The 24,138-nt window shown below is 45.1% G+C and overlaps 1 protein-coding gene across 2 annotated transcripts; it reads right to left on the reverse strand.

Moving 5' to 3' along the window:
* Positions 1 to 871: 871 nt before the first annotated feature.
* TLR8 (toll like receptor 8) lies at positions 872 to 23,427 on the reverse strand. Of its 2 annotated transcripts, XM_084869817.1 has the most exons (3): positions 23,290 to 23,427; positions 15,174 to 15,239; positions 872 to 9,568 (listed from the first exon to the last, which is right to left on the reverse strand). In XM_084869817.1, the coding sequence occupies exon 3, from the start codon at positions 9,560 to 9,562 to the stop codon at positions 6,455 to 6,457; it is 3,108 nt and encodes a 1,035-aa protein (XP_084725943.1). In that variant the 5' UTR covers positions 9,563 to 9,568; positions 15,174 to 15,239; positions 23,290 to 23,427; the 3' UTR covers positions 872 to 6,454. The 2 variants fall into 2 exon arrangements, with proteins under 2 accessions (XP_084725943.1, XP_084725944.1); XM_084869818.1 differs by lacking the exon at positions 15,174 to 15,239 and having other exon boundaries at positions 23,290 to 23,387.
* Between the last annotated feature and the right edge of the window lie 711 nt (positions 23,428 to 24,138).

Below are 24,138 nucleotides of genomic sequence, written 5' to 3' on the forward strand. Positions count from 1 at the left end.
CAACAATCAATCTCAGAACATTTGCAGCATTCCAGTAATAAATCTTATGCCCAGTAACAGTCACTTCCCATCTTCTTCCAACCCCCGGCCCCAGGGCAACCAATCATCCACTGTCTCTATGGAATGGCCTATTCTGGACATTTCACATAAATGGAATCAGACCACATGTGGTGCTGGTGTCTGGCTTCTTTCACTCATCATATTTTCAAGGTTCATCATGTTGTAGCATGTGTTAGTGCTTGATTTGTTTTTATGCTGAGTAATGTTGCATTGTATGAATAGACCACGCTTTATTTACCTTTTGATTAGTTGATGGATTTTGGCCATTTTTGAACGCACCTTAGGACTCAGACATATTAGTTGTGCAACAAGCATTTATCTACTAAGTATAAATTTTGAATTAAAGTGGAAGATGGATGAGATGATAGGTAAAATATCCCAAGCCTAATCGTTTTATAGCCTCACCAAAGCTGGTAATAGGGGAGAATGGAACCTTGAAAAAAATAAATAAAAAGTTTGGAATGTGTGAGACCTATTCTTTCTCAATAGACGGTGTCTGAGCATCTGATTATAGTAAGTGTTCATGACTTAACTCTCCACTCCTGCAGCATATGGCAATGAATGATGCGGATGGTTCCTAGTACTGTGGCAGGACCAGCTGGAGCTGAGGCCTGGGAGACCTTCCAGAGAGTCCTTCACACACAGATGCTGACTGCTGTAACACAGACCCCCTCTCCCACAGCCCTCTCTTCCTTCCTCCCTTTCACCCCAAGGAAACATGCTCACCTGCCCCCTCCTCAAGGCCTGGTCTTGGAGAGGGAAGGAAAGATTGGACATCATTGGTCCAAAGACACCCCACACATGCGCTTTGACACAGTGACAACTAGTGTACATAGTAGGTGCTCACTTCGTTTCTATTGCATGAACAGTGAAGACTATGTGCAGGAGCAAGCTCTATCCAAACAGTGGAGAATTCCCCTGAGAGAGTCTCCACTTGGCAGCAAAAGGTTCTGAGAGTGTGGAGAAGGATCTGCTGGGTCCGACTCCCCAGATCGCTGGAAAAACCCCATCCTGGCAGAGTCTTCTCCCCTGAAAAGACGTGACTTTTCTCCTAACGTCTATGTCCTTTGCTGAGGACAGTGGGAAGCGCTTGGTTCAGCTGGTTGTTCCAATATCAAGGTTGATTTCAAGGCAAAGAAAACCTAGCATTACCCCAAAAAGATGTTAGATAGATTCCTAACCACGTGAGAGAGGCCTGTTTCTCAACCCATATAAACCTGAACCTATCGTTTGCCAGGGCCAGAGGTCAGAAGGTAAAAAGTGAATGCACAAAGAAGCTGTGACGTGAATATCAGTCAAGACCACGAACCAGCTCTTGGCTGAAGTCTCAGGCTTCTCTCCTCCTGCCTCCATGGAGCCATACCTGTTTTTATCATCACTCAGCTACGTAATCACGTCAAGCTCAGTAACACTTATCTCAGTGATCCTCAACCCATCCTTCCACAGGGCTTCTCCCTCTTCCCATGATCAACATCAGTCAATAACATTGTATGGAAATTTGCATTGTGTAGTTTTTAAATTTTTTAAATTAATTTGAGAGAGGAGGGGAAGGGGAGAAACAGATAGACAAAAACATCAATTTCTTGTTCCACTTCTTTATGCATTCGTTAGTTATTTTTTGCTTGTGCCCTGACTGGGAATAGAACCCACAACCTCGACGTATGGACACACTCCAACCAAATGAGCTAAAGCAATACATATGCTAAATATGCGTTTCTAACTCCCTTCCCAACAGACCCCACACTGCCAGGAGTGTTCTAGACTTTTACATCACACCTGTGCTAATAGTGTGTTTTGATTGGCTGCCCAAATCCATACCAAATTGATTACTTCTACTGGTTCTTCAACAAGGAATGCCAAGATGAACGCTGAGTACATTCTGTCTTATTTTTGGAGATGACAACCATCAATTCTTATTGTTTTGTTAATCCTCATCCAAGGATAATTTTTCATTGATTTTTAGGGAGAGTGGAAGAGGGAGGGGAAAGAGAGAGAAGCATTGATATGAGAGAAACACATCAATTGGTTGCCTCCTGCACTATCCCTGACCATGGCCTGGGCTGAGGAGGGGCCTGCAACCAAGTTACAAGCCCTTGACCAGAATGGAACCCAGGATCCTTTGGTCCACAGGCCAACACACTATCCACTGAGACAAACTGGCTAGGGCACCATCAATTCTTTTTTGACTCTAATTTTTTATATCTTTCTGCCAAGACTCTTGGTGGAAGTGCACATTTGAGAACCACTCTGCAGGACAAATTGGGTAGTGTCTATAAACCTTTAAACTTCATAAGCCCCTTGACCCCATAATTCCACTTCTAGACCTGTACTTCTCAAGCCACCTGGGGCAAAAGATCAGATTTGTATTTATCTCATCACAGACCAGTAACATCCAGTTGCAGATCAACATCAGTCTGCAGAACACTTTCAGTATTGCTGTGCCAAACTTCTTTTATTCTCTAGACATATGCATAGGTGAACATGAAGACAGAGTATTATAGAATTAGATGTAATACCAAAAGATTAGAAGCAATAAAAATGTTGACCAATGAAGGACTGGGAAAATACCTATGGTTCATTCATATAAGGCAGTTCTATGCAGTCATTAAAAAAAATTAAGTGAAAAAAGCCCCAATGTAGAACACTAGTATAAAGTCTGCTCCTTTATAGTAAACTAGAGGCCTGGTGCACAAAATTCAGGCAAGAGTAGGCTTTCCTTCCCTTGGCTGCCAGCACTGGTTTCCCTCTGGCACCAAGACCCAGGTTTCCCTCCAACTGCTGGCAGCCACCTGGACTCGGGCTTTCCTCACAGCCCTGGCTTCATCAGGAAGGTCGTCTGGTCTAATTAGCATATTACCCTTTTATTATTATAGATGAGCAATGGAAGGCTCAGATGTGCAAACTGAACACTTCTAGAAGTTGTACCAGAGACTTCTAGCTGTCTACCAAATCTCCTCTCCCTTTCTTCCACAGTTACAGACTTCTCACTGGGCATCATACCTTGCAGTTTTGTGAGGTCAAATAGGTCTTCACTAATAGAAAGTGAGTAGATGTGTGCCACTATTGAGTTTACACCTTAAGACACTTGTCTGAGTACTATTCCTCCTTTTTCCCCAGCCGTAGAGATGACTCAACCTGGACCATGTAGGTGATGCTAATTCCCCAGAGGACAGCAGAGGAATAAGAGAAAAGAACAAGGGATCTTGAATGGCTATGGAGAGCAGAGCTTCCCTGCCAACCTAAACGATTCTCTTTGAAATGTTCAAGGTGTTTTAGTCCTTTCAGGCTGCTTTCACAAATACCAGAGACTGCTCAGCCAGTGTGGCTCAGTGATTGAGCTTTGACCTATGAACCAGGAAGTCACGGGTTGATTTCCGGTCAGGACACACGCCCGAGTTGTAGGCACAGTCCCCAGTGTGGGGTGTGTAGGAGGCAGCTGATTAATGATTCTCATCATTGATGTTTCTCTCTCCCTTCTTCTCCTTTCTTCTCTGAAATCAATAAAAAAAATATATTTTTAAAAACACACAAAATACCAGATACTGGGTGGCTTATAAACAACGAACACTCCTCTCACAGTTCTGGAGGTTGGAAGTCCAAGATGATGGTGCTGGCAGATGGGTGTTTGGTGATAGCCCACATTCTATACCGCCACAAGGCAGAAGAGCAAGGGAAAGTTCTTGGGTCAATTTCATAACTTTCCACATCTAACACCACCACTTTCAGGGTTCAATCTGTGAACTTGGGGAGGACACAAACACTCAGGCCACAGCATTAGGTAGAGAAATAAACTTCTGTGTTGTTGGGTCACTTTGTTAAGGCAACTGAGTCTTATACTATCATACAAAAGAACACATAAGAATTTTTACTAGTGGTTGTCTTTATGAAGTGAACTTGTATTGAGAGGGAGATGAAATTTCACTGTACATCTTTGTAAAATTGGAACTTTAAAGACTTAACCGCAGGTATTAGCATATATACATTTCAAAATAACAAAAACAGAACAATGCTGATTTTCTCTTTAACAAATTATAGGTCTGATTTTCCCATATGAGAACCTTAAATGAGGAATAAGTGAGTTTCAGAAATAAATGTTGTTATTAACCACTGATTTCACAACCTTCACTTTACGAAGATATTTGCAAGAAAGGCAAAACTGTCTGTGATTTTTATTCACTTTGATTCTGTCAACAGAACACTACCAGAGTGTGTGAGCTTCACATACTTCCGTCATTACTAATACTGCTAAAAAAATCTACATTTCTATTTAACCAAAACAATCAGGCAACACAGCCATGAGCTTCTACCAGACCACAAACAACTGTGGCATTAACAGAGATGAGCTGTAACTGCCCTGACCATTCCTTTTTGGGGTTTCCCTTCCTGGAGTGACCCTGCTTTCAGATATTTGTTCCCATGCCTCAACAAACACCAGCAAAATATCTTCCTACATTTCCTTGGAAACACAGATTTAGAGAGAACTCATCCTGCATGTACTTAAGGATGGTGCATTAGAGATTTTTCTTGTTTTAATTCTGAAGAGACTTTTCTTCCTCTCTCTCTCTCTCTCTCTCTCTCTCTCTCTCTCTCTCTCTCATTAATCTTCACCCAAGAATATTTTCCCATTGATTTTAAGGGAGAGTGGAAGAGAGAGAGAAAGATATAAACATCGATGTGAGAGGAATACATTGATTGGTTGTTTCCTGCCCACACCCCGACCAGGGCCTGAACCGGGGAGGAGCCTGCAACCAAGGTACATGCCCTTGACCAGAATTGAACCTGGGAGCCTTTGGTCTGCGGGCCAATGCTCTGTCTACTGCACCAAATCGGTTAGGGCTCTACCAACCATTTTTAAAAAGTATTCTCAAAAAACCCAGTGTAGATGCCAATCGCTTTGATATTATAGATCAATTTTTCCTATTGTATATTTATCATATGCTCATTATGTGAAATGAAGCATTTTTAATTATTCAATATTTTCAGCAATGACAATTGACAGGTACTCCAGATGCTTCTAATTTAGCTGAATACTCTAAAATATGGTTAAGAAGTAGAAAAGTAGCCGGGACCGGTTTGGCTCAATGGATAGAGCGTCGGCCTGCGGATTGAAAGGTCCCGGGTTCGATTCCGGTCAAGGGCATGTACCTTGGTTGCGGGCACATCCCCAGTAGGGGGTGTGCAAGAGGCAGCTGATCGATGATTCTCTCTCATCGATGTCTCTAACTCTCTATCCCTCTCTCTTCCTCTCTGTGAAAAATCAATAAAATATATTTAAAAAAAAAGAAGTAGAAAAGTAAACCATTTAAAAACTACATGAACCTTTAAATGGCATCTACACCTTAGAAGGCAAATATTTTATAAGAGTTATAGGAGTAATTCTAAGAGAAAGACTAGTGCAAACATAGTATAATATAATCGTACAGCCATGAATGTATGATAAATCTAAGCCACTTACCATCAGAACTATTAGTTATGGTTCCCAAAGTTCTTAAATATTGAAAAGAAGATGGAGTAGGCCACTGCCCAGCTGGCTCACAATGATCCCCCACCTCCTGATATTCGGTCTCTGATGGGGGCCATTACAATCACCCATCTTCATCATAGACTAGTTTCCCCGGACTGAAAGGACCATTCCCACTGAGCTGGTGGGGACTGTGATTTCCTTCTAACAAATGGAATATGGCCAAAGAAATGGATATCACCTCCCTGATTCGATTATAAGAAATGGTAACTTCTGTCTTGCCAACAAGCTCTCTCTCTTGGCCTGGCCAGTGTGGCTAAGTGGCTGAGTGTCAACCTATGAGCCAGGAGGTCACAGTTCGATTCCCAATCAGGGCATATGCCCGAGTTATGGGCTTGATCCCCTGTGTGGAGCGTGCAGGAGGCAGCCGACCAATGATTCTCTCTCATCATTGATGTTTCTCTCTCTCTTTTCCTCTCCCTTCCTCTCTGAAATCAATAAAAATAAAAAATAAAAAATAGAAAAACAGAAAAATCTCTTTCTCTTGCTGGCTTTGATGAAGCAACCTACCATGTAAGAGAGGTCCATTTGACTGATAACTGAGAGCAGCCTTTGGCCAACAGCCCAGAAGGAAGCGAATCCTGAAAGCAGACACATGAGTGTGAGCTTTGGGTCTCTCAAAGACTGCAGTCTTAACCCCAGGAGATGCGTGTGGCCCTGGTAACACTTAGATTGCAGCCTTTGAGACACCCCAAGCAGAGGACGTGGCTAAGTCATACTGGACTCCTGACCCACAGAGACTACATGGTAACAAATTCTGTCATTCTAAGCCAGTATGTTTTGGGGTAATTTGTTACACAGCAATAGCTGACCAAGGCAGAAGGGTCATTGCTGTGCCTTTGTCTTATGTGATAAACCAGGATTTAACATCAGTTAGTATTGCTTAATGGAATCCACATACAAATTGTTATACCGCGAATCGTTTGCCGTTAAGACCACATTTTTCAGATTTTGCCAGAACAAGACTTCCGCCTTGGGGTTGTCAGGCCACTGGAGGATGGAACTCTTGCAGATCCTCTGCCGCAGCCTCAGATACTGAGAGTGCTGCAACACTGGCTCCAGCAGAATAAATACAATCACATCCATATTTTCATCCATCAGCCTCTGCAAGGCCAAGTAGAATGCCGTTTTAAAGCTCCAGCTTCTGGCATACTTTTTGGTTAAAACAAATATTGTTTTCTTGCTTTGTTTGATGCTCTGCATGAGGTTATCAATAATGGCCAATCCCGGGTCCCAATCCCTTTCCTCCAAACACAGCAGCACATTTTTTTCTTCACTCTCTTCCAAGTGGAAGCGCAGCTCATTGATCACCCAGTCCGTAACAGAGGCATCTTTGGTGTCATAAGAAACATACGCATCATAGAAAGTTTGGGATGTGGAAAGAGACCTGTAGCCTTTGACCTTTGCTAGACACACATGGTACATAAACCAAACATCCCAGTAAAACCAGTGGTGAGCCAGAGCAGCCAACATCACCGTGAGCGTGATGAAGGATGTGAAGAAACATAGTATGGCTGCAATGGTGTCTGAAACACATGTGGTTAGCTCTAGAGTCACAATACTCTTCCCTATTTGATCCCCAGGACTGCCACACATGACATATGTCAGCCTAGGAATTGTGACATTCGGGTTTTCATCCATCCATCTTAGAAAATCTCCCATGTCACAGGTGCAATCAAAGGGGTTTCCGTCTAGTCGCAAAAGGGCCAACTTGCTGTTCTCGTTCGTCTGAAATGTAGATCTGTTGATCATCTTTAGCTGGTTGGCACTTAGATCGAGGGTTACCAGACTGCTGTTTTGTGAAACTAAGCCAGGTGGCAGCTGGACAATCTTGTTTTCACTCAGGAGCAGCGTCTGAAGAGAGTGTGTGATTTTAGATAGGCCATATGTTAAATAATACAGATGGTTTCTACTTAAGTCAAGCAACTGGAGACGAGGAAAGTACTGGAGTAATGTCCAGTTAAAAAATTTTAACCTATTGTCATTTAGATATAGCCTGGTGAGATTCCTGGGCAGGTTAACAAAGGCTTGTTGAGGGATACGCTCAAGATTATTAAAGGATATATCAAGCTGTTCCAGTGCCACGAGATTCCTGAAAATGCACATGTACCTCTTGTCTGCAGCCTTCCACAAAATGTCCAGGCGGTTCCCACTGAAAACTAATTCTTTCAGGGACCCGCTGCTCAGGTTGTACTCTGTTAGGGTAAAAATGTTGTTGCGACTCACATTTAAAACTTGCAGCTTTGTCAAATTTTTAATAAAGCCTAGCCGGTGTGTGACCCCTGCTATTTGGAAATAGTGTGCATTGTCGCTGAGATCTAGAACTTCTAACTCAGGCAACTCATTGAAAGCACTATTAGCATCAAAGTCCAGTTTATTGTGGGTAAAATCCAAATATTTGAGCTGGGTCAGAGCTGAAAACTCGCTCCCATTTAATGCTTGCCCATTGCCATTGGAAGACAGATTTAAGCAAGAGATGTTAGGGAAAGCTTCAAATTGCTTTTGCCCAATGAAGAAAATATTGTTTCGGCTTAAATCTATGGCTTTGCCATACTTGACACATTCTGGCTTTATTAAAGGTTTGGTACTGTGATAAAAATTCGAATGAGGGTCAAACTCACTATCGGCTGAGCGTGGTTTGAGGACATGACTGTGGAGAGTGGAGAGACTTTGCCGGGTACCACTGACCAAGGGCGATATTCTGTTTACTGACAGGTAGATGACTTTCAGCTTGGGGAAGTTCTTGAAAATGCCAAAATCAATTTTATTAATAAAGTTAACGCCCAAGTTGATAGTCATTAAGTTCGAGAGGTTCATCAGGGGTTGGAAATCTTCAGAGCGAAGGTTCTGGAACACATAACCTCTTAAATGCAAAGACCGGAGAAGGGTAAGCTTAGAGAAGTTTGGGGAAAGAATAATATAATCTACATATTGTGTCTTTCTATAGTTATAAGACAAGTCAAGTATTTCTAAGCTGGGCAGTTTTGTTAAAAATTCCCCAGAGGCGATTTCGTGCACTAAGTAGTTGAATTCAAGATGCAGCTCCTTTAGATGAGGCATCTTGTCAAACCAGCTTGAATTCACCTTCCGGAGGGAAGTGCTAGAGAGGTTGAGATATTTAAGATTGGTCAAGCTCTCGAAAGCACTACCATGTATGGAAATCGAAGCGTCTCCTGGGCAAGGTGTACAGGGGAACGGGGCGTTGAAGCACCTTGGACAGTTCCCGCTCAAATCGAGGACTGTTAAATTTCCCAGGCCCTCGAAGTCTGCTTTATGGATGGTGTGGATGTTGGTATTGCTAAGAAACAGTTTCCTTAAGGATCTTGGCAGGTTGAGGGGTACCCTGGAAAGGTTATTAAAGGACAGCGTGAGCACCTTCAAATTTGTCATCTCTTCGAAGGCCCCGTCATCGATAAAAGTTTTATTACAAACATTACCAAAATAGCAGTTCCAGCCCAGATTGAGACTTTCCAAGTTCTTCAGTGCAGAAGTGTTGTTTTTACTTACAGAAATGATGTTGTTTTGAATTAGACTAAGGACCCTCAAAGACCCCGGCAAGTCAGAGGGTATTTTGTCTAGTTGGTTGTTCTCAAGTAGTAACTCTGTTAGCTTTTGCAAGTTGAGGAATGCCCCATCTGTGATGTTCATGCCTTTCTTAGTTCTGCGATAATTCTCACAGTAGGGCGGCAGCATGGCGTTGCGGTTCAGGTTGATCGAGGTGAGATTGTGCAGGCTTTCAAAAGATCCGTTTCTGATTTGTGTGATTACGTTGTCAGACAGGTCGAGCACCATGACACCTGGGCCCACGGTTTGGGGGACTTCTTGCAGCCGACGGTTGTTGCAGTCTGCAACAACAGTTTCGTTTTGTATTTTCTCATCGCAAGGAAAGCTTCTTCTCAAATAACTGGTTTCTGTGGGGAACCCACAGGAAGCCGAGATTAGCAGGACAAGGCAGGTCAGAAGCAAAGACGGAAGGGTCATATTTTCCTAAGGAAAATCAAATGTTGAGGCACAGTATTAGAGCAGTCATAGCTGCTGGGGGTCTTCTGAGGAAATCAACCGGGGATCACCAAACTTTGTATGGCTTTTGAAGTGGGAGTTCTCTGAACCACAAAAGAAATTGCATTAAATTAGGTTCAGAACAAACATGTTCTCACCTGTATCCATGCTCGCAGCAACACGGCGAGGTAGGCTCTATTACCGTCCATATTTTGTAAGGGAAGGAACCAAGTCCAAGGCTTAAGCAACTCTTAGAAGGGGGATAGATTGCAGAGCTGGGACTCTTGGGTCAGGAAGATTTCAAAATGAGCCGTCACGTGACACAAGCTCATTTTAAAATCTTCCTGCCATAGCAATGCCTCAAGCACAGACCAGCCATTTTCAACCGTTTGCATCTCATGGCCCACAGAAGCTAGCTACTAGAGTTCTGTGGTACACCCAAAATTACATCATGGTTTTTGTTTTGTTTTTTTGGATCTGACAAAAAAATACCGTGTTTCCCCGAAAATAAGACATCCTCCGAAAATAAGACCTAGCGCATGAAAGATAAGACATCCCCTAAAAATAAGACCTAGCGCAACTTTGGGAGAAAAAATTAATATAAGACACTGTCTTATTTTCGGGGAAACAGGGTAGGTATAACTTTCATTGAGTTACATAAAAAATAAATAATAGTAGTTACCCATCCTTTTTGTTCCAAAGTGACTTTTTTTAAAATGGTTTTTTAAAATTAATTTTTAGATAGAGAGGAAGGGAGAGGAGATATACAAAGATTGATGAGAAACATCATCAATCAGCTGCTTCCTGCATACACACACACACCCCTTCCTCCCCCCCTCCCCCACACACAATGGGGATGGAGCTCAAAACCTGGGCATGTGCCCTGACTGGGAATGGAACCAGTGACCTCTTGGTTCCTAGTTTGGCACTCAACCACTGAGCCACACCAGCCTGTGTGACTTTTAAAAAAATCAGGTGCCTATACTGTATATAAGGACTGGTACCAAGAATTTGCCAATCAGACACAACCTTTTAGGTGACCTGACCAAGAAGATGCAACTTTATTATATGACCAGCGTATTTATGGTTCAAGACAGGGCATTCACACTGGTTTCTCAAAGTCCTCTTAACGCTTATAAGCTTAACTTTTACTAAAAGAAATCCCTGCTTCAGCTGGTGTGGTAGAGCAGCATTTTAAGATGGCCCCTATGACTTTGTCCTCTGATGTTTCTCTTGTAATTATGTTACATTGTGTGGCAAAATGGAGAAGATCGAGTTGGACTTACTAGTAATCTAATCATATGCACCATTAAAAGCAGAGTTTTCTCTGGCTAGTAGCAAGCAGAAGGGAGAGTCAGACAGATTGGAAGCAGGAGAAAAATGGATGCACTCTTGCTGACTTGAAGATGGACAGAGCCATTGACAAGAAATAAAGGCAGTTGTGAGTGGCTCCCTGCTGACAGCCAACAGAAAATGCCCTCCCAGCCCACCCCATTTTATAACCACAAAGAATTAAAACTGCCCTAGCTGGTTTGGCTCAATAGACAGAGCATCGGCCTGCAGACTGAAGAGTCACGGGTTCAATTCTGGTTAAGGGCACATGCCCATGCTGCGAACTTGATCCCAGTGTGGGGTGTGCAGGAGGCAGCTAATCAATGATTCTTTCTCATCATTGATGTTTCTATCTCTCCCTTCCTCCCTGAAATGAATATATATATATATATATATATATATATATATATATATATATATATTTTTTTTTTTTTTAAAGAAAAGAACTAAAGCTGACTGACAACCTGAATAAACTTGGAGATGGATCCTTATCCAGAGCCCCTAGCTAAAAGTCTAGCTTGGCCAACACATTGACTTATGAGACCTAGAGCAGAGAAGCCAGGTACTCCTACCCAGCCTCTGACCTACAAGAAATGCAGCTGATAAGTGGTAGTATTTGAAACCTCTAAATGTGGGGGTTATTTGTTATGTGGAAATAGAAAAAAACATGTCTGGATAATATGTGTGAAAAGAGGTTTCCTGGCTTGAAAACTTGTAGAGGCCACCATAGGTCTGCAGGCTCAGCATCTCCCCTGGGAGACACAGGTGTGTCCAGGGGCCATGAAGCTTGGGGATGTGAGCAACTTTGGGAGGTGACCCAGGTTATGTTATACTAGAGGCCCGTTGCACGAAGAGATTCGTGCAATAGGCCTTCCTTCCCTTGGCTCCCAGCACTGGTTTTCCTCCAGCACCCGGTACCCAGACCTTCACTCTGGCCGGAGTCTGCCTTCTTTGTCTTGGCTGCAGACTCCGGAGTCTGTAATGTTTCTTGGCTGCCGCACTCCGCTCCTGCAGATCCCTTCGCCCCCTGCCCTCCCTCTCATAGCAGGCGACCTGCCCCACTTGGCCACTCTGTGCCTGGAGCAGCGGGGCAGCCGCCATCTTTGGCCTTCTAATTTGCATACTCACTCTGATTGGCTGTGGGTGTGGCAGAGGTATGGTCAACTTACATGTTTGTCTATTAGGTAAGATTTACTTGGCCTCTAAACACATATAAGCCTGTGTGATTTCCAAGTGTGAACATAGCTACGTAGATTCATAAGTCTCTTCCTGATTCTTCCCTGTCCTTTCCTAGCTAGGAGGTGGCCTGGAGAGTCTATTTCATACCACATATAGCTTAGTCATTAGCCCACCGTCTAGCCCAGTGGTCGGCAAACTCATTAGTCAACAGAGCCAAATATCAACAGGACAACGATTGAAATTTCTTTTGAGAGCCAACTTTTTTAAACTTCAACTTCTTCTAATGCCACTTCTTCAAAATAGACTCGCCCAGGCTGTGGTATTTTGTAAACTCTCAAGCCACAGTTTGCTGACCACGGGTCTAGGGAGTTGGACATGAGTTAAACTCAACATTACAAGATTTCAACTGTGACACAAAAAAGCATGTGGTACCATAAGAGCCCAAACAAGAGGCTCTGACCTGCTCAGGGAGGCTGGGAAAGATCTCCCTGATGAAGTGAAACTTGAGCTGCGATTGGCATGTATAAGGCAGAAAGAAGTCCGAAGACTGTTCCAGCATATGCAAAGGCCCTGAGAGTATTACTCCAAGTTCCCCATGCTGTGCCTTCAGAGGAGTCGTGGACAGGAACCAAGAGTGCCAGGGTGTGGCCCTAGCTGGTTTGGCTCAGTGGATAGAGCATCGGCCCGCAGACTGAAGGGTTCCTGGTTCCATTCCAGTCAGGGGCTCATGTGGGCTTGAAAAGAGTGCCATGGTGTGGACCCGGTCAAGGGCACATGCCTGGGTTGTGGGTTCCATCCCCAGTAGAGGGCATGCAGGAGGCAGCCGATCAATGATTCTCTCTGATCATTGATGTTTCTTTCTCTCCCTCTCTGAAATCAATATATATATATATATATGTATATTTTAAAGATGAGAGTAGATTTTGATATTTATCTGAAGAGCCATACAAGCCTTTGAAGAGTTTAAGCAGGACGATACCATGCCCATTGATCCTACAGAGGTCCCTGGCAAAGGGCACAGAACTTTGGGAGCAAGGTGATGACAGCTTGAACTAAGCTGGTGGCAATAGAGAGAGAGAGAGAAGTGGATTCAGGAGATGCTTAGAAGGTAAAACTGAGGGCCATGGCAACAGATGTATAATGGCGGGATCGAGAGGGAGACTGAAGAATTCCAGGTGACTTCCAGGTCCCTGGTCTGTGCAACTGGATGATGAGTGTCATTCACTGAGACAGAAGCTAGCTTGGGGCAGGGGCGGGGGGAGTGGATGTTATTCATTAAATTTGACATGTTGAGTTTGTGCTCTTCCTGTGGAGATGGCCAGGAAGCACTTGCCTATGTGTGTGGTAGACTCAGAGGAGAGTTCTGATAAAGGGATGAACTTGGGAGCCAGGGCAATTACAGCCTTGGGCTGAATGAGATCATCCAGGGCAGTGTGCGCCCCAGAGGAAGAACTTGGCGGGAGGCGCAGTTCTTGCCGGGCCCCGGACTCTGTGCTCTCTCTCCTCAGCTGTGGCTGGGTGGGGTGAGGTAGGTTCACCCTGCGCATGAGAAGCCTTTGCGGTCCATTGCTTCTTTGCGAGGCCCTGACATGGATAGAGAAGCTTGTACAGTCAGGGTTAGCTCCTCAGCTTCTCCCATAGCTGCCTATTCCTCGGCCCATGCACTTGTTAACTCAAGTTCTTACCTCAGAACTCTTTCCAGAGGCTAGAGTTAGGGACCTCAAGCTCCTCTCCCCCAAGTCCCCTCCGGAATGTTGTGATCATTCCCATGGGTCACCATTTACTTTAAATTGCCGCAGACCCGGAGTGGGGGTGGGTTGGGGGGGGGGGGGCGTGCAGGAGGCAGCCAATCAATGAACAGCCAATTTCTAAAGGCACCCCTCTGATCTCCAGCGCCCCTAGCGGCTATTCTCAATTGCTCAGCGCTGAATGAGAGACAGTTGCATTTGAAATTAGTAGATGTTGAGGCCCCATAGTGTGGCTCAGTGCTTGAGCATCACACTATGAACCTGGAGGTTGCCATTAACCAGGTTCCATTCCTGGTCAGGGCACATCCCCAGTGGGGGGCGTGTAGGAGGCAGCCAATCAATGATTCTCATCATTGATGTTTCTCTCTCTCTCTCTCTCTCTCTCTCTCTCTCTCTCTCTCTCTCGCTCTCTCTCTCTCTCTCTCTCCCTTCTGGCCACACCCAGGCCCCTGGCTACCAGGTGTTGTGGCTCCAAAAAGACTTCAGAGGAAAGCAGGTCCCAGACAGAGTGAGAAGGAACCCAGGGAGAATTTGCTCTCATTAAGAGGGGCCCATCCAGCCTGGCAGGAGACAAATGGCAAGTCTGCAAATAAATGAGAGAAATAACAACAATGCAGAAAGAAAGAAAGAAAGAAAGAAAGAAAGAAAGAAAGAAAGAAAGAAAGAAAGAAAGAAAGAAAGAAAGAAAGAAAGAAAGAAAAGAGAGAAAGAAAGAAAGAAAAGAGAGAAAGAAAAGAGAGAAAGAACTAGCAACTCTATAAATAAAATAGAGGGGAAAGGGCAATTATGCAAATAAGATGGAAAGTGGAACTATGCAAATAAAACAGAAGCTGAAAGGGAGAGAGGAAGGGAGGGAGAAAAGAAGGGAGGAAGGGAAGGGGAAAGAAAGAGGGGGAACGGGAGCGATAGAGAGAGATGGAGAGGGGGAGAGGGGTGGGGGAAAGAGGGAGAGATAAAAAGAGGAGAGAGAGAGAGAGAGAGAGAGAGAGAGAGAGAGAGAGAGAGAGGAGAGAGACTGTTTGAGCCTGACAGCTGAAGGTTCCCATTAAAGTGACAGTAAGGGAGTAAGGGCTAGGACCCTCCAAGATCAGAGAAGGCACAGGAGGGACCACAGTAGACAAGGGATGCGTAGGAAGGTGAGGAAGATGCTGGCGCAGGTGGTTGGGCCTAGGTGACGGAGCAGAGAGCCTCAAGGTCAGCCAGAGCGAAGCCCACTCACATCACGGAGGCCTGACTCTGGAAGGCTCTGGAAGAGGGCAGCAGCCAGGGCACGGGAATGGCTAGTTGTCTTCATTGAGAGTTAGACCCCTCCCGGGCCCCTCCCTGAGACTTACTATCTTGAAAGGTCGAATCCAGAGCCGTGGGTTCAGGCCTCCAGGCAAGATGGAAGGCCCAGACAACTGCCAAGGAGAAAACACGAGGTGAAAGAACAGTCAGTGTCTGGAGTGTGGAACCCTGACCTCTTCAGTCCCCAGGTTCTGAGAACTCAGGCAGCCACGGGCTTCTGAGCATCCCACGCCAGCACCCAGGCAGCAGACTGGAGGACCTCGCTTGGAAGACAGACAGGCACAGTAAATAGCGGGGTCTCAAGTCCACAATTTAAAGGGACACCCAAGCCCTAGCTGGTGTAAATAGAGCATTGGCCTGTGGACTGAAAGGTCCCAGGTTCGATTCTGGTCAAGGGCATGTACCTTGGTTGCGGCCACATCCCCAGTAGGAAATGTGCAGGAGGCAACTGATAGATGTTTCTCTCTCATTGAGGTTTCTAGCTCTCTGTCCCTCTCCCTTCCTCTCTGTAAAAAATCAATAAAATATATTTTAAAAATTAAGGGATACCCAAAAACTTAGTCATTGGGATGAACACTATTTAAAAAAATTAAAACCGTTGATGGACAAGATAGCAACATTTAATTTAATTTAATTTAATTTAATTTAATTTAATTTATTGATTGTTAATCCTCATCTGAGGCAATTTTTCCATTGATTCTTTTTTTTAATTTCTTATTGATTAAGCTATTACATATGTGTCCTTATTCCTCCATTCTTCTCACCCTCCATTCATGCCCCCACCCCCATGTTGTCTGTGTCCATTGGTTAGGCTTATATGCATGCATATTAGTCCTTTGGTTGATCTCTCCCCCTTACCTACACCCTCCCCTGCCTTCCCTGAGGTTTGATGTTCTGGAAAGTGGAAGAGAGAGGGAAAGACAGAGAGAAACATCGATGTGAGAGGAACTCGTCAATTGGTTGCCTCCTGCACGTGCCCCAACCAGGGCCAGTGATCAAGCCTGCAACCGAGGTACATGCTTTTGAGCAGGAATTGAACTTGCAAACCCTTGGGCACAGTGGCCAGTGCTCTCACCACTGCTCAGGGCTGGTGTGTGGCTTCTTTCATTCACCCAGGTCCTGTGGGCACAGCTCCTCAATCCCCTTTTCATTCTGAAATTCCCAAAGGTCTGAGCACCAGAAGATTTTGTAAATGGATTTGGCAGCAAACCCTGATCTGGACGGACTCAAGGCCACGGTCATCTTGATTTAGCCACTTAGAGTGAGCATCTGGTCTCGCAGCAGAAACAGCTGTGGCGAGGCCCAGAGCTGCTGGGGGTGATCTGTCATGTAGCATGCAGGCACGTGGTATCTTGCTAAAACAAGAATTCTCAACGTTCACACCACTCTGGCCCACAGGTTTTTTATAAGAAATTGTGGGTCAATACTTAAATCTCCTCTGTTGCAGACACACAGCAAGTCCTGAATTCTCCTTGGCACATGTTAAATCAGGAAATAGAATGTGGCTGTCGGCAGGGCCAAGCTATGGAGCTCATGGCCCTGAGGCACTCTGGCCTCCATGGCCCCCTTCTTCCATTAAAAAAAAATAATGGTACCTATTATATTTTATGATCCCTTTGGTAAAAATATATATATATATATATATATATATATATATATATATATATATATAGCCCTAGCTGGTTTGGCCCAGTTGATAGAACATCAGCCTGCGAACTAAAGGGCACACACCTAGGTTGCAGGCTCCTCCTCGGCCTATGCCCTGGTCAGGGCTCATGTAGGAGGCAGCCAATCGATGTGTTTCTTTCATATCCATGTTTCTCTCTGTCTCTCACTCTCCCTAAAAATTAATGGAAAAATATCCTCTGGAGAGGATAATAAAAATGAATATAATTCAGGGTACCTTATATTCATTATTTTGCTGATTTCTAAAGCAATTATAATCTTTTCTTAAATTACCATGAACCTGCCCTGGCCGGTGTGGTCAGTGGCTAGAGCATCAGTTTGCTCACTGAAGAATCTCTGGTTCAATTCCTGGTCCAGGGCACGTACCTAGATTGCAGGTTTGATCCTGGCCCCGGTCGGGGTGCATGCGGGAGGCAAGCAATCAATCGATGTGTCTCTATCACATCAATGTGTGTGCTTTCTCTCTCCCCCCTCTCTCCCTTCCACTCTCTCTATAAATCAATGGGAAAAAATATCCTCAGATGAGGATTAAAAACAGTAAAAACGTGTCATGAGCCGCAGGCCAGGTGCCTCCGGTGCCTAAGGAGAAGTTGGCCCTGGTTGTCAATGACAGCCTAACGGGCTCAGATCAGGCCCCCAGATAAGCAGGAGGTATAATACTTTCTGGAAAGTAGATTCAATGTTAGACTGGGAGCTGGTGACGTAAAGGACCAGCATTGTGGGGAAGTGGGTCAGAACAGGGAAGTGTAGCAGGTTGAACTGTGTCCCCCTAAAAAGGCATGTTGAAGTACTCTGAACCTTAGGGCATGTGAATGTGACCTTATGTGGAAGTAGGGTCTTTACAAATGGAATCAAGGTCACACTGGGTTAGTGTGCACCCCAATCCAATGACTGATATCCTTCTAAGAAATGGATATTTGGTCCTATCCAATTTGACTCAGTGGATAGTCAGCCTTTGGACTGAATGGTCCTGGGTTCGATTCTGGTCAAGGGCACATGCCTGGCTGCAAGTTCCCTCCCAAGTAGGGGGCGTGCAGGAGGCAGCTGATTCATGATTCTCTGTCAATCATTGATGTTTCTCTCTCTCCCTCTCCCTTCTTCTCTGAAATCAACACAAATCTATTAGAAGAAGAAGAGGGACATTGGACACAGGCAAACACAGAAAAGAAGGACTCAGAGATCAGAGTGAGGTGGCTACAAGCCAAGAACACCGAGGCTGCCCTACTCCCCGGGGAGCCAGGAGAAAGGCACGGGACAGTTCCCTCTGAGCCCACAAGAAGGAGCCGACCCTTGGACATCTAGATGGTGGGCTTCTGGCCCCCGAAATCGGGAGAGGAGACATGTCTATTGTCTCCAGCCACGAAATTTGGGTGACTCTATTGTGGCAGCCTTGGGATGGAGAGTGAGAGCAGACAGCAGGTGAATGAGTGTGCAATGGAACCCACTGTCAAGAGAAGTTCAAGCTGCCGAAACAAGGCCCTTGGGCTGGACATGGCCTTGGTGAGCTCATTGCACAGAACACCCTGAGGTTGACCAAGTCTGCGTGGTCTGGACCTTTCACCGGGTGTGGCCTTGAAATGCCCACAGAAACCCAGACTCGCTTCTTTAGACAAAGCTGGTGAATCACACACACCAAGAAATCTGCCTAACTTCCCTCCCTGCCTAAGCCAGCTGTTGCTAGCTACAGAGGAAGCGATTTCACAACTGCTTTCCTATGTTCCGAGCAGAGTCAGGTCTCCAGTTGGGTCCATGGCACATGAAAAGCCAAAACTCCTCGGGTTCAGAAGGAGCCAAATAGTATGATAAAAAGGACCTGTCTCACTCGGCCAGTGGGGCTCAGTGGTTGAGCGCCGACCTATGAACCAGGAGGTAGAGGTTCAATTCTAGGTCAGGACACATGCCAAAGTTGTGGGCTCGATCCCCAGTAGGAGGCATGCAGGAGGCAGCTGATCAATGATTCTCTCTCATCATTGATGTTTCTCTCTTTCTCTCTTTCTCCTTCCCTCCCTCCCTTCCTTCCTCTCTCCCTCCTTCTCTCCCTCCCCCTTCCTCCCTAAAATTAACAAAGATATATATTTTTCCAAAACAAAAAACAACCTGTCTCAGTCCTTGTCTAAATCTTCCTTCTCAACTTGGAGCCCAAAAACACAATTTTAAAAGATCAGCACAGGTGGAAAAACAGCTCAGAAAAGTCTGCCTTAGCTGAGGAACTCTGGGACTCAGAGGGAGCCAGGGACCACCCCCAGGACCCAGCCTAGGAGGGGGGTGAGAGCTGAAGGCAGGGCAGAGACTGGGTTCAAAAAGACTGACCCACCGGGCGATGCCAAAATAAATCCCGTAGGTTTCCCCATGCAATCTAGGGTGAAGGGGTCTACCAGATGGCTAAGGCTGCCTTTCTGGCTAAAACGCTTTTATCCTTTCACACCATGTCCTAGGTTGCAAGCAGAGATGTCGCAACAAGGTGTCCTTCCTTCTCTCTTTGAAAGGCTTCATTTACCAAGATGTGATTTGCCCTCCTCCCCAGCTGCACCCCTTTCTCAGCACGAGTCCTGCTGATGCCCCCTAACACTGTAGCATCAAGAGGATCTATTGATTATAAGATGTGATTAATGCTCCAACTGGATCACTTAGCTGCTTGGGCACGATGTGGGATTCAACCAGAACAGAAGTTTCTCCAAGCAAGAAATATTTCTCTTTTTTTTAAATCCTTACCCAAGAATTTTTTTAAAAATTGACGTGTGTGTGTGTGTGTGTGTGTGTGTGTGTGTGTGTGAGAGAGAGAGAGAGAGAGAGAGAGAGAGAGAGAGATGTAAGAAAGATACCTTGATTGGCTGCCTCCCACACATGTCCCAACCTGGGCAGGGATGGAACATGCAACCCAGGTATGTGCCCTTGACTGGGCATCAAACCTTTGGTGTGCAGGCTGATGCTCTACCACTGGGCCACACAACCCAGGGCTATTTCTAATTTTTAATGGGTGCTGATTAATTTGTAGTTGCCTATGGTGACCACTGATGATATATTGTGAAAGTGAATTAATAAAGTAATGGTTGTGCAGATAGGATTTGTCACCTCATCTGAAATGTAAAATTAATAATAGATACTTTCTTTTATCCCAAAATACCATATTTTGTCCAAATTTGATAGACTCATGAACAGTTTTGGAAGATGAAAAAAACCTCTATCGCATTAAAATGGACACATCAATGAACAGATGGATCCTGATTTTACATTAATAAAAAATATGAAAGCCAAGCCAGCATAGCTCAGTGGTTGAGCGTCGACCTATGAACCAGGAGATCAGGGTTCAATTCTCAGCCAGGGCACATGCCCGGGTTTCAGATTTGATCCCCAGTGTGGGGCATGCAGGAGGCAGCCGATCAGTGACTCTCTCATCATTAATGTTTCTCTCTCTCTCCCTCTCTCCCTTCCTCTCTGAAATCAATGAAAATATACATATTTTAAGAAAGGATTCTCTCTTTAAAAATATGAAAAATTACGCTATTCGAAATCTGGGAAATATGGCAGGGAACACTTGGTGAGTGTTTTAGCACGAGGCAAACAGTGGGTTGAGTGAGCGTCATGCATTTTCTTGTTTAATTCTCCTACAAACCAGAGGGGTGGTGCTCTCAGAGGCCCCCATTTCCCAGCCTTGAAACATGAGGCTCAGAGATTCTACTTTGCCCACCGCCACTTGGACGTAGGTGGCAGAGCTGGGATCGAGCTCACATGTGATGAACGAATTGGCAGGGCTGCAGCCAAGAGGCCAGTTATCAATGATCTGGTTTCTATCATCAGCAAAGTCCTCATAGCGATACCTGGAACCTTTAGGATTCAAGTGCCGGCGGACTACCCACAATGCCTTTCTGCACCCCTCAGTCTGTCGGGGAGCACTCTGTTCTCCTTCAGAACAACTGGAAATGCACTGATTTCAGCCAAAGTCCACACAGCCTGTGCTTGCTAACACGGACCCAGAACCGTGGTTGTGCATCTACACTTACTGTGTCCTTAGAGCCCGGAATAGTCATACTGGGGGTCATAGTTCAACAATAACAAATTCAGCATCTCCATTTATTTACTATTTTTTAAAATATTTTTATTGATTTTTTTACAGAGAGGAAAGGAGAGGGATAGTCAGAAACACTGATGAGAGAAATATCCATCAGCTGCCTCCTGCACACCCCCTACTGGGGATGTGCCCGCCACCAAGGTACATGCCCGTGACTAGAATCAAACCTGGGACCCTTCAGTCCACAGGCTGACGCTCTATCCACTGAGCCAAGCCAGTCAGGGCTATTTACTATTATTTCAAAAATATATATTTTCATTGATTTCAGAGAGGAAGGGAGAAGGGAGAGAGAGATAGAAACATCAATGATGAGAGAGGATCACTGATCGGCTGCCTCTTGCATACCCCATACTGGGGATGGAGCCATAACTCGGGCATGTGCCCTGACAGGGAATCAAACCCTGACTTCCTGATACATAGATAGACACTCAACCACTGAGCCACACCAGGTGGGCTTTTTAAATGTTTTTATTTATTTATTTACTTACTTATTTCAGAGAGAGAGAGAGAGAGAGAGAGAGAGAGAGAGAGAGAGAGAGAGAGAGAGAGAGATTTGTTGTTCTACTTATTTATGCATTCATTGGTTAATTTTGGTACGTGCCCTGCCTGGGGATCAAACTCGAAACCTTGCATATGGGGATGCTGCTCTAACCAACTGAGCTACCCGGCCAGGGCTCCTGCACTTCTCCTTTGCTTCCTGAAATCAAGCCCAAGGGGCTAACGAAGAAGCTTCCAGTCTTTCTGCTGCCTCGTCACCCCTAAAAAACACTGTGTTCTTTCGTGCAAGGACCACAGCGCTTCTCAGTGGGGCTGCGCTCTACATCCCTGCGAAGCCAGGAAGCTACAAAGCCCAGCCCCCACCCCCACCCCACCCCAAGATTCTGACCTCATTAGGCTGGGGCTCAGCCTGGGAGCCCAACTTCCTAAAAGCTTCTCTGCCATTCGGACACACAGTCAAGGCACTTGACAAATATCAAGTTGACATTGACTTCATTTGCCATTCCATACACGTCATCGCCACAATGGCCCAGGCCAGTGGTCTGCAAACTCATTAGTCAACAGAGCCAAATATCAACAGTACAACAATTGACATTTCTTTTGAGAGCCACATTTTTTAAACTTAAACTTATTCTAACACCACTTCTTCAACATAGACTCTCCCAGGCCATGGTATTTTGTGGAAGAGCCACACTCAAGGGGCCAAAAAGCCGTATGTGGCTCGTGGCTCGCGGTTTGCCCACCACAGGCCCAGGCCATTCTGTAAAGCATTACAACATTTTAGTGCAGGATTAATTTACATTCAAGCTCTATAATGGCACCAAACGGATGCACAAATGAACTTAAACTTGAGTATCCATTAAATGTTGACGAAATGACTCCAAGTCCTTTCTTAAGCACTAAATAGGTGTGGGGGAAATAGGGTAAGTTTCAGAAGAGCTTCCCTTGAAATGAGAATTCTTCCATTGTTCTTAGGTCTTATTGAATTTTCTAGAAAACATATTCTTAAAAATTATAGAGTTTAGCCTTGGCCAGTATGCTCAGTGATTAGAATGTTGGCGGGCACACCAAAGGGTTGGGGATTGGCTTCCTGGTCAAGGGCATGTACCTGGGTTGCAGGCTTGATCCACGGGCTTGGTCAAGGTGCTTGCAGCAGGCAACTAATGGATGTGTGTCCTCATATAGATGTTTCTCTCTCTCTCTCTCTCTCTCTCTCTCTCTCTCTCTCTCCCTCCCTCCCTCCCTCCCTCCCTCCTCCCTCCCTCCTTCCCTCCTCCCTCCCTCTCACTCTTTCTCCCTCTCTCCCTATCCCTAAAACTCAATGGAAAAATATCCTGTTGTGAGGATTAACCAAAAAAATTTATAAAGTTTAATTTTCAATCTGGCAGTTCTTGACAATAACAAAACAGATCACCTGCTATGCCTAAACACTAGAGAATATGGTTCTAGAACTAGTAACACGTCCCTTAAACCATCCGAATGATGACAGTAGCAAGTCATATTAAAGATTAAGCCCCTCTTACTGTCCTGACTTCCGGCTGGGCCTGTGAGGGGACAGTGGGCCTTTCTGCAGAAGCAACAGGAGAGATACGTCCTACCTGCTTCACTCCCGCCTCTTTGGTCCTAAAAGAGAATTCTGCTTCTGGCAGGACCGGAAGGAATGTTCCCATGACCTTCCTAAGTTGGTATTTGCTTCATCCCCTGTCAACAACAATGCACCCGCTTTTTCAAACCTGCATCCCAGGCCACTGTGCCTACTTTTCCAGCTGTTTCAACACCAAACCTTGCCACTCTTGTTTGCCATTCACCGCTGTCCCTGTCACACCAGTGGCCACCAAACCATATTCGGGGGGGGGGGGTAATCACCTATTTTGTTGGAAAGCTTGGTGAAAGGAATAGAAACAGCTTACCGCTTTTCTGCTGCCGACCCTCCTAGTCTCTCATGGCATGGCCCGCACTAAGCGCCGCAGGGGTACCCGCTGGCAGCATGTGCGTGAAGAAGAGAAACTGATGCGCTTCCTGAAAGTGGCTGTGTTGCTACCAGTGGTACGGAGCATGCGGTTTGCAGAAGTTTATCTGAAAAGAGGGGAACTTGTGATTTCTTAACTATTGCCAAATCATTTATGGACACTGCTTTACAATTTCAAAACTGAGCTGGGTGGAGGCAAGTTATTTATAAAATGATCTAAATATTCCCCAAGCCAGACACAGACAGTGTATTTTTGTGAGTATATGTATGAGGGTAAGTGGGGGCAGGGAGGCTGCAAGGATTCTCACCAAAATGTTAGCAGCATTTAGCTCTGGAGAGCAGAATTAAGGGAAAGTGAGGGACAGAAATGGGGAAATTTATCCTTTTACTAAGAAAACTCTAGGGTGTTTTTAGTTTGTTTGTTTTTAATCCTCACCCAAGTTCGTTTTTTCCACTGATTTTTTTTAAGAGAGACTGGAGGAGAAGAAAGGGAGAGGGGGGAGAGAGAGAAACATCGATGTGAGAGAGGCACGTTGATTAGTTGCCTCCTGCATTCGCCCTGACTAGGGCAGGGGATCGAGCCTGCAAATGAGGTACGTGTTCTTGATAGGGAATCAAACTCGAGACCCTTCAGTCCAGAGGCCAATGCTCCAATCATTTAACCAAACTGGCCAGGGCTAGGGTGTGGGTTTTTTTGTTTGTTTGTTTGTTTGTTTGTTTTTAAGTTTGCGATAAATTTGTATACAATTTAAGATTACCCCAATTCATCTTTTGTTACATAATTTTTAGA

This window comes from Pipistrellus hanaki (assembly GCF_964339955.1).
Source record: "Pipistrellus hanaki genome assembly, chromosome: X".
In the NCBI taxonomy this organism is placed as follows: Eukaryota; Metazoa; Chordata; class Mammalia; order Chiroptera; family Vespertilionidae; genus Pipistrellus; species Pipistrellus hanaki.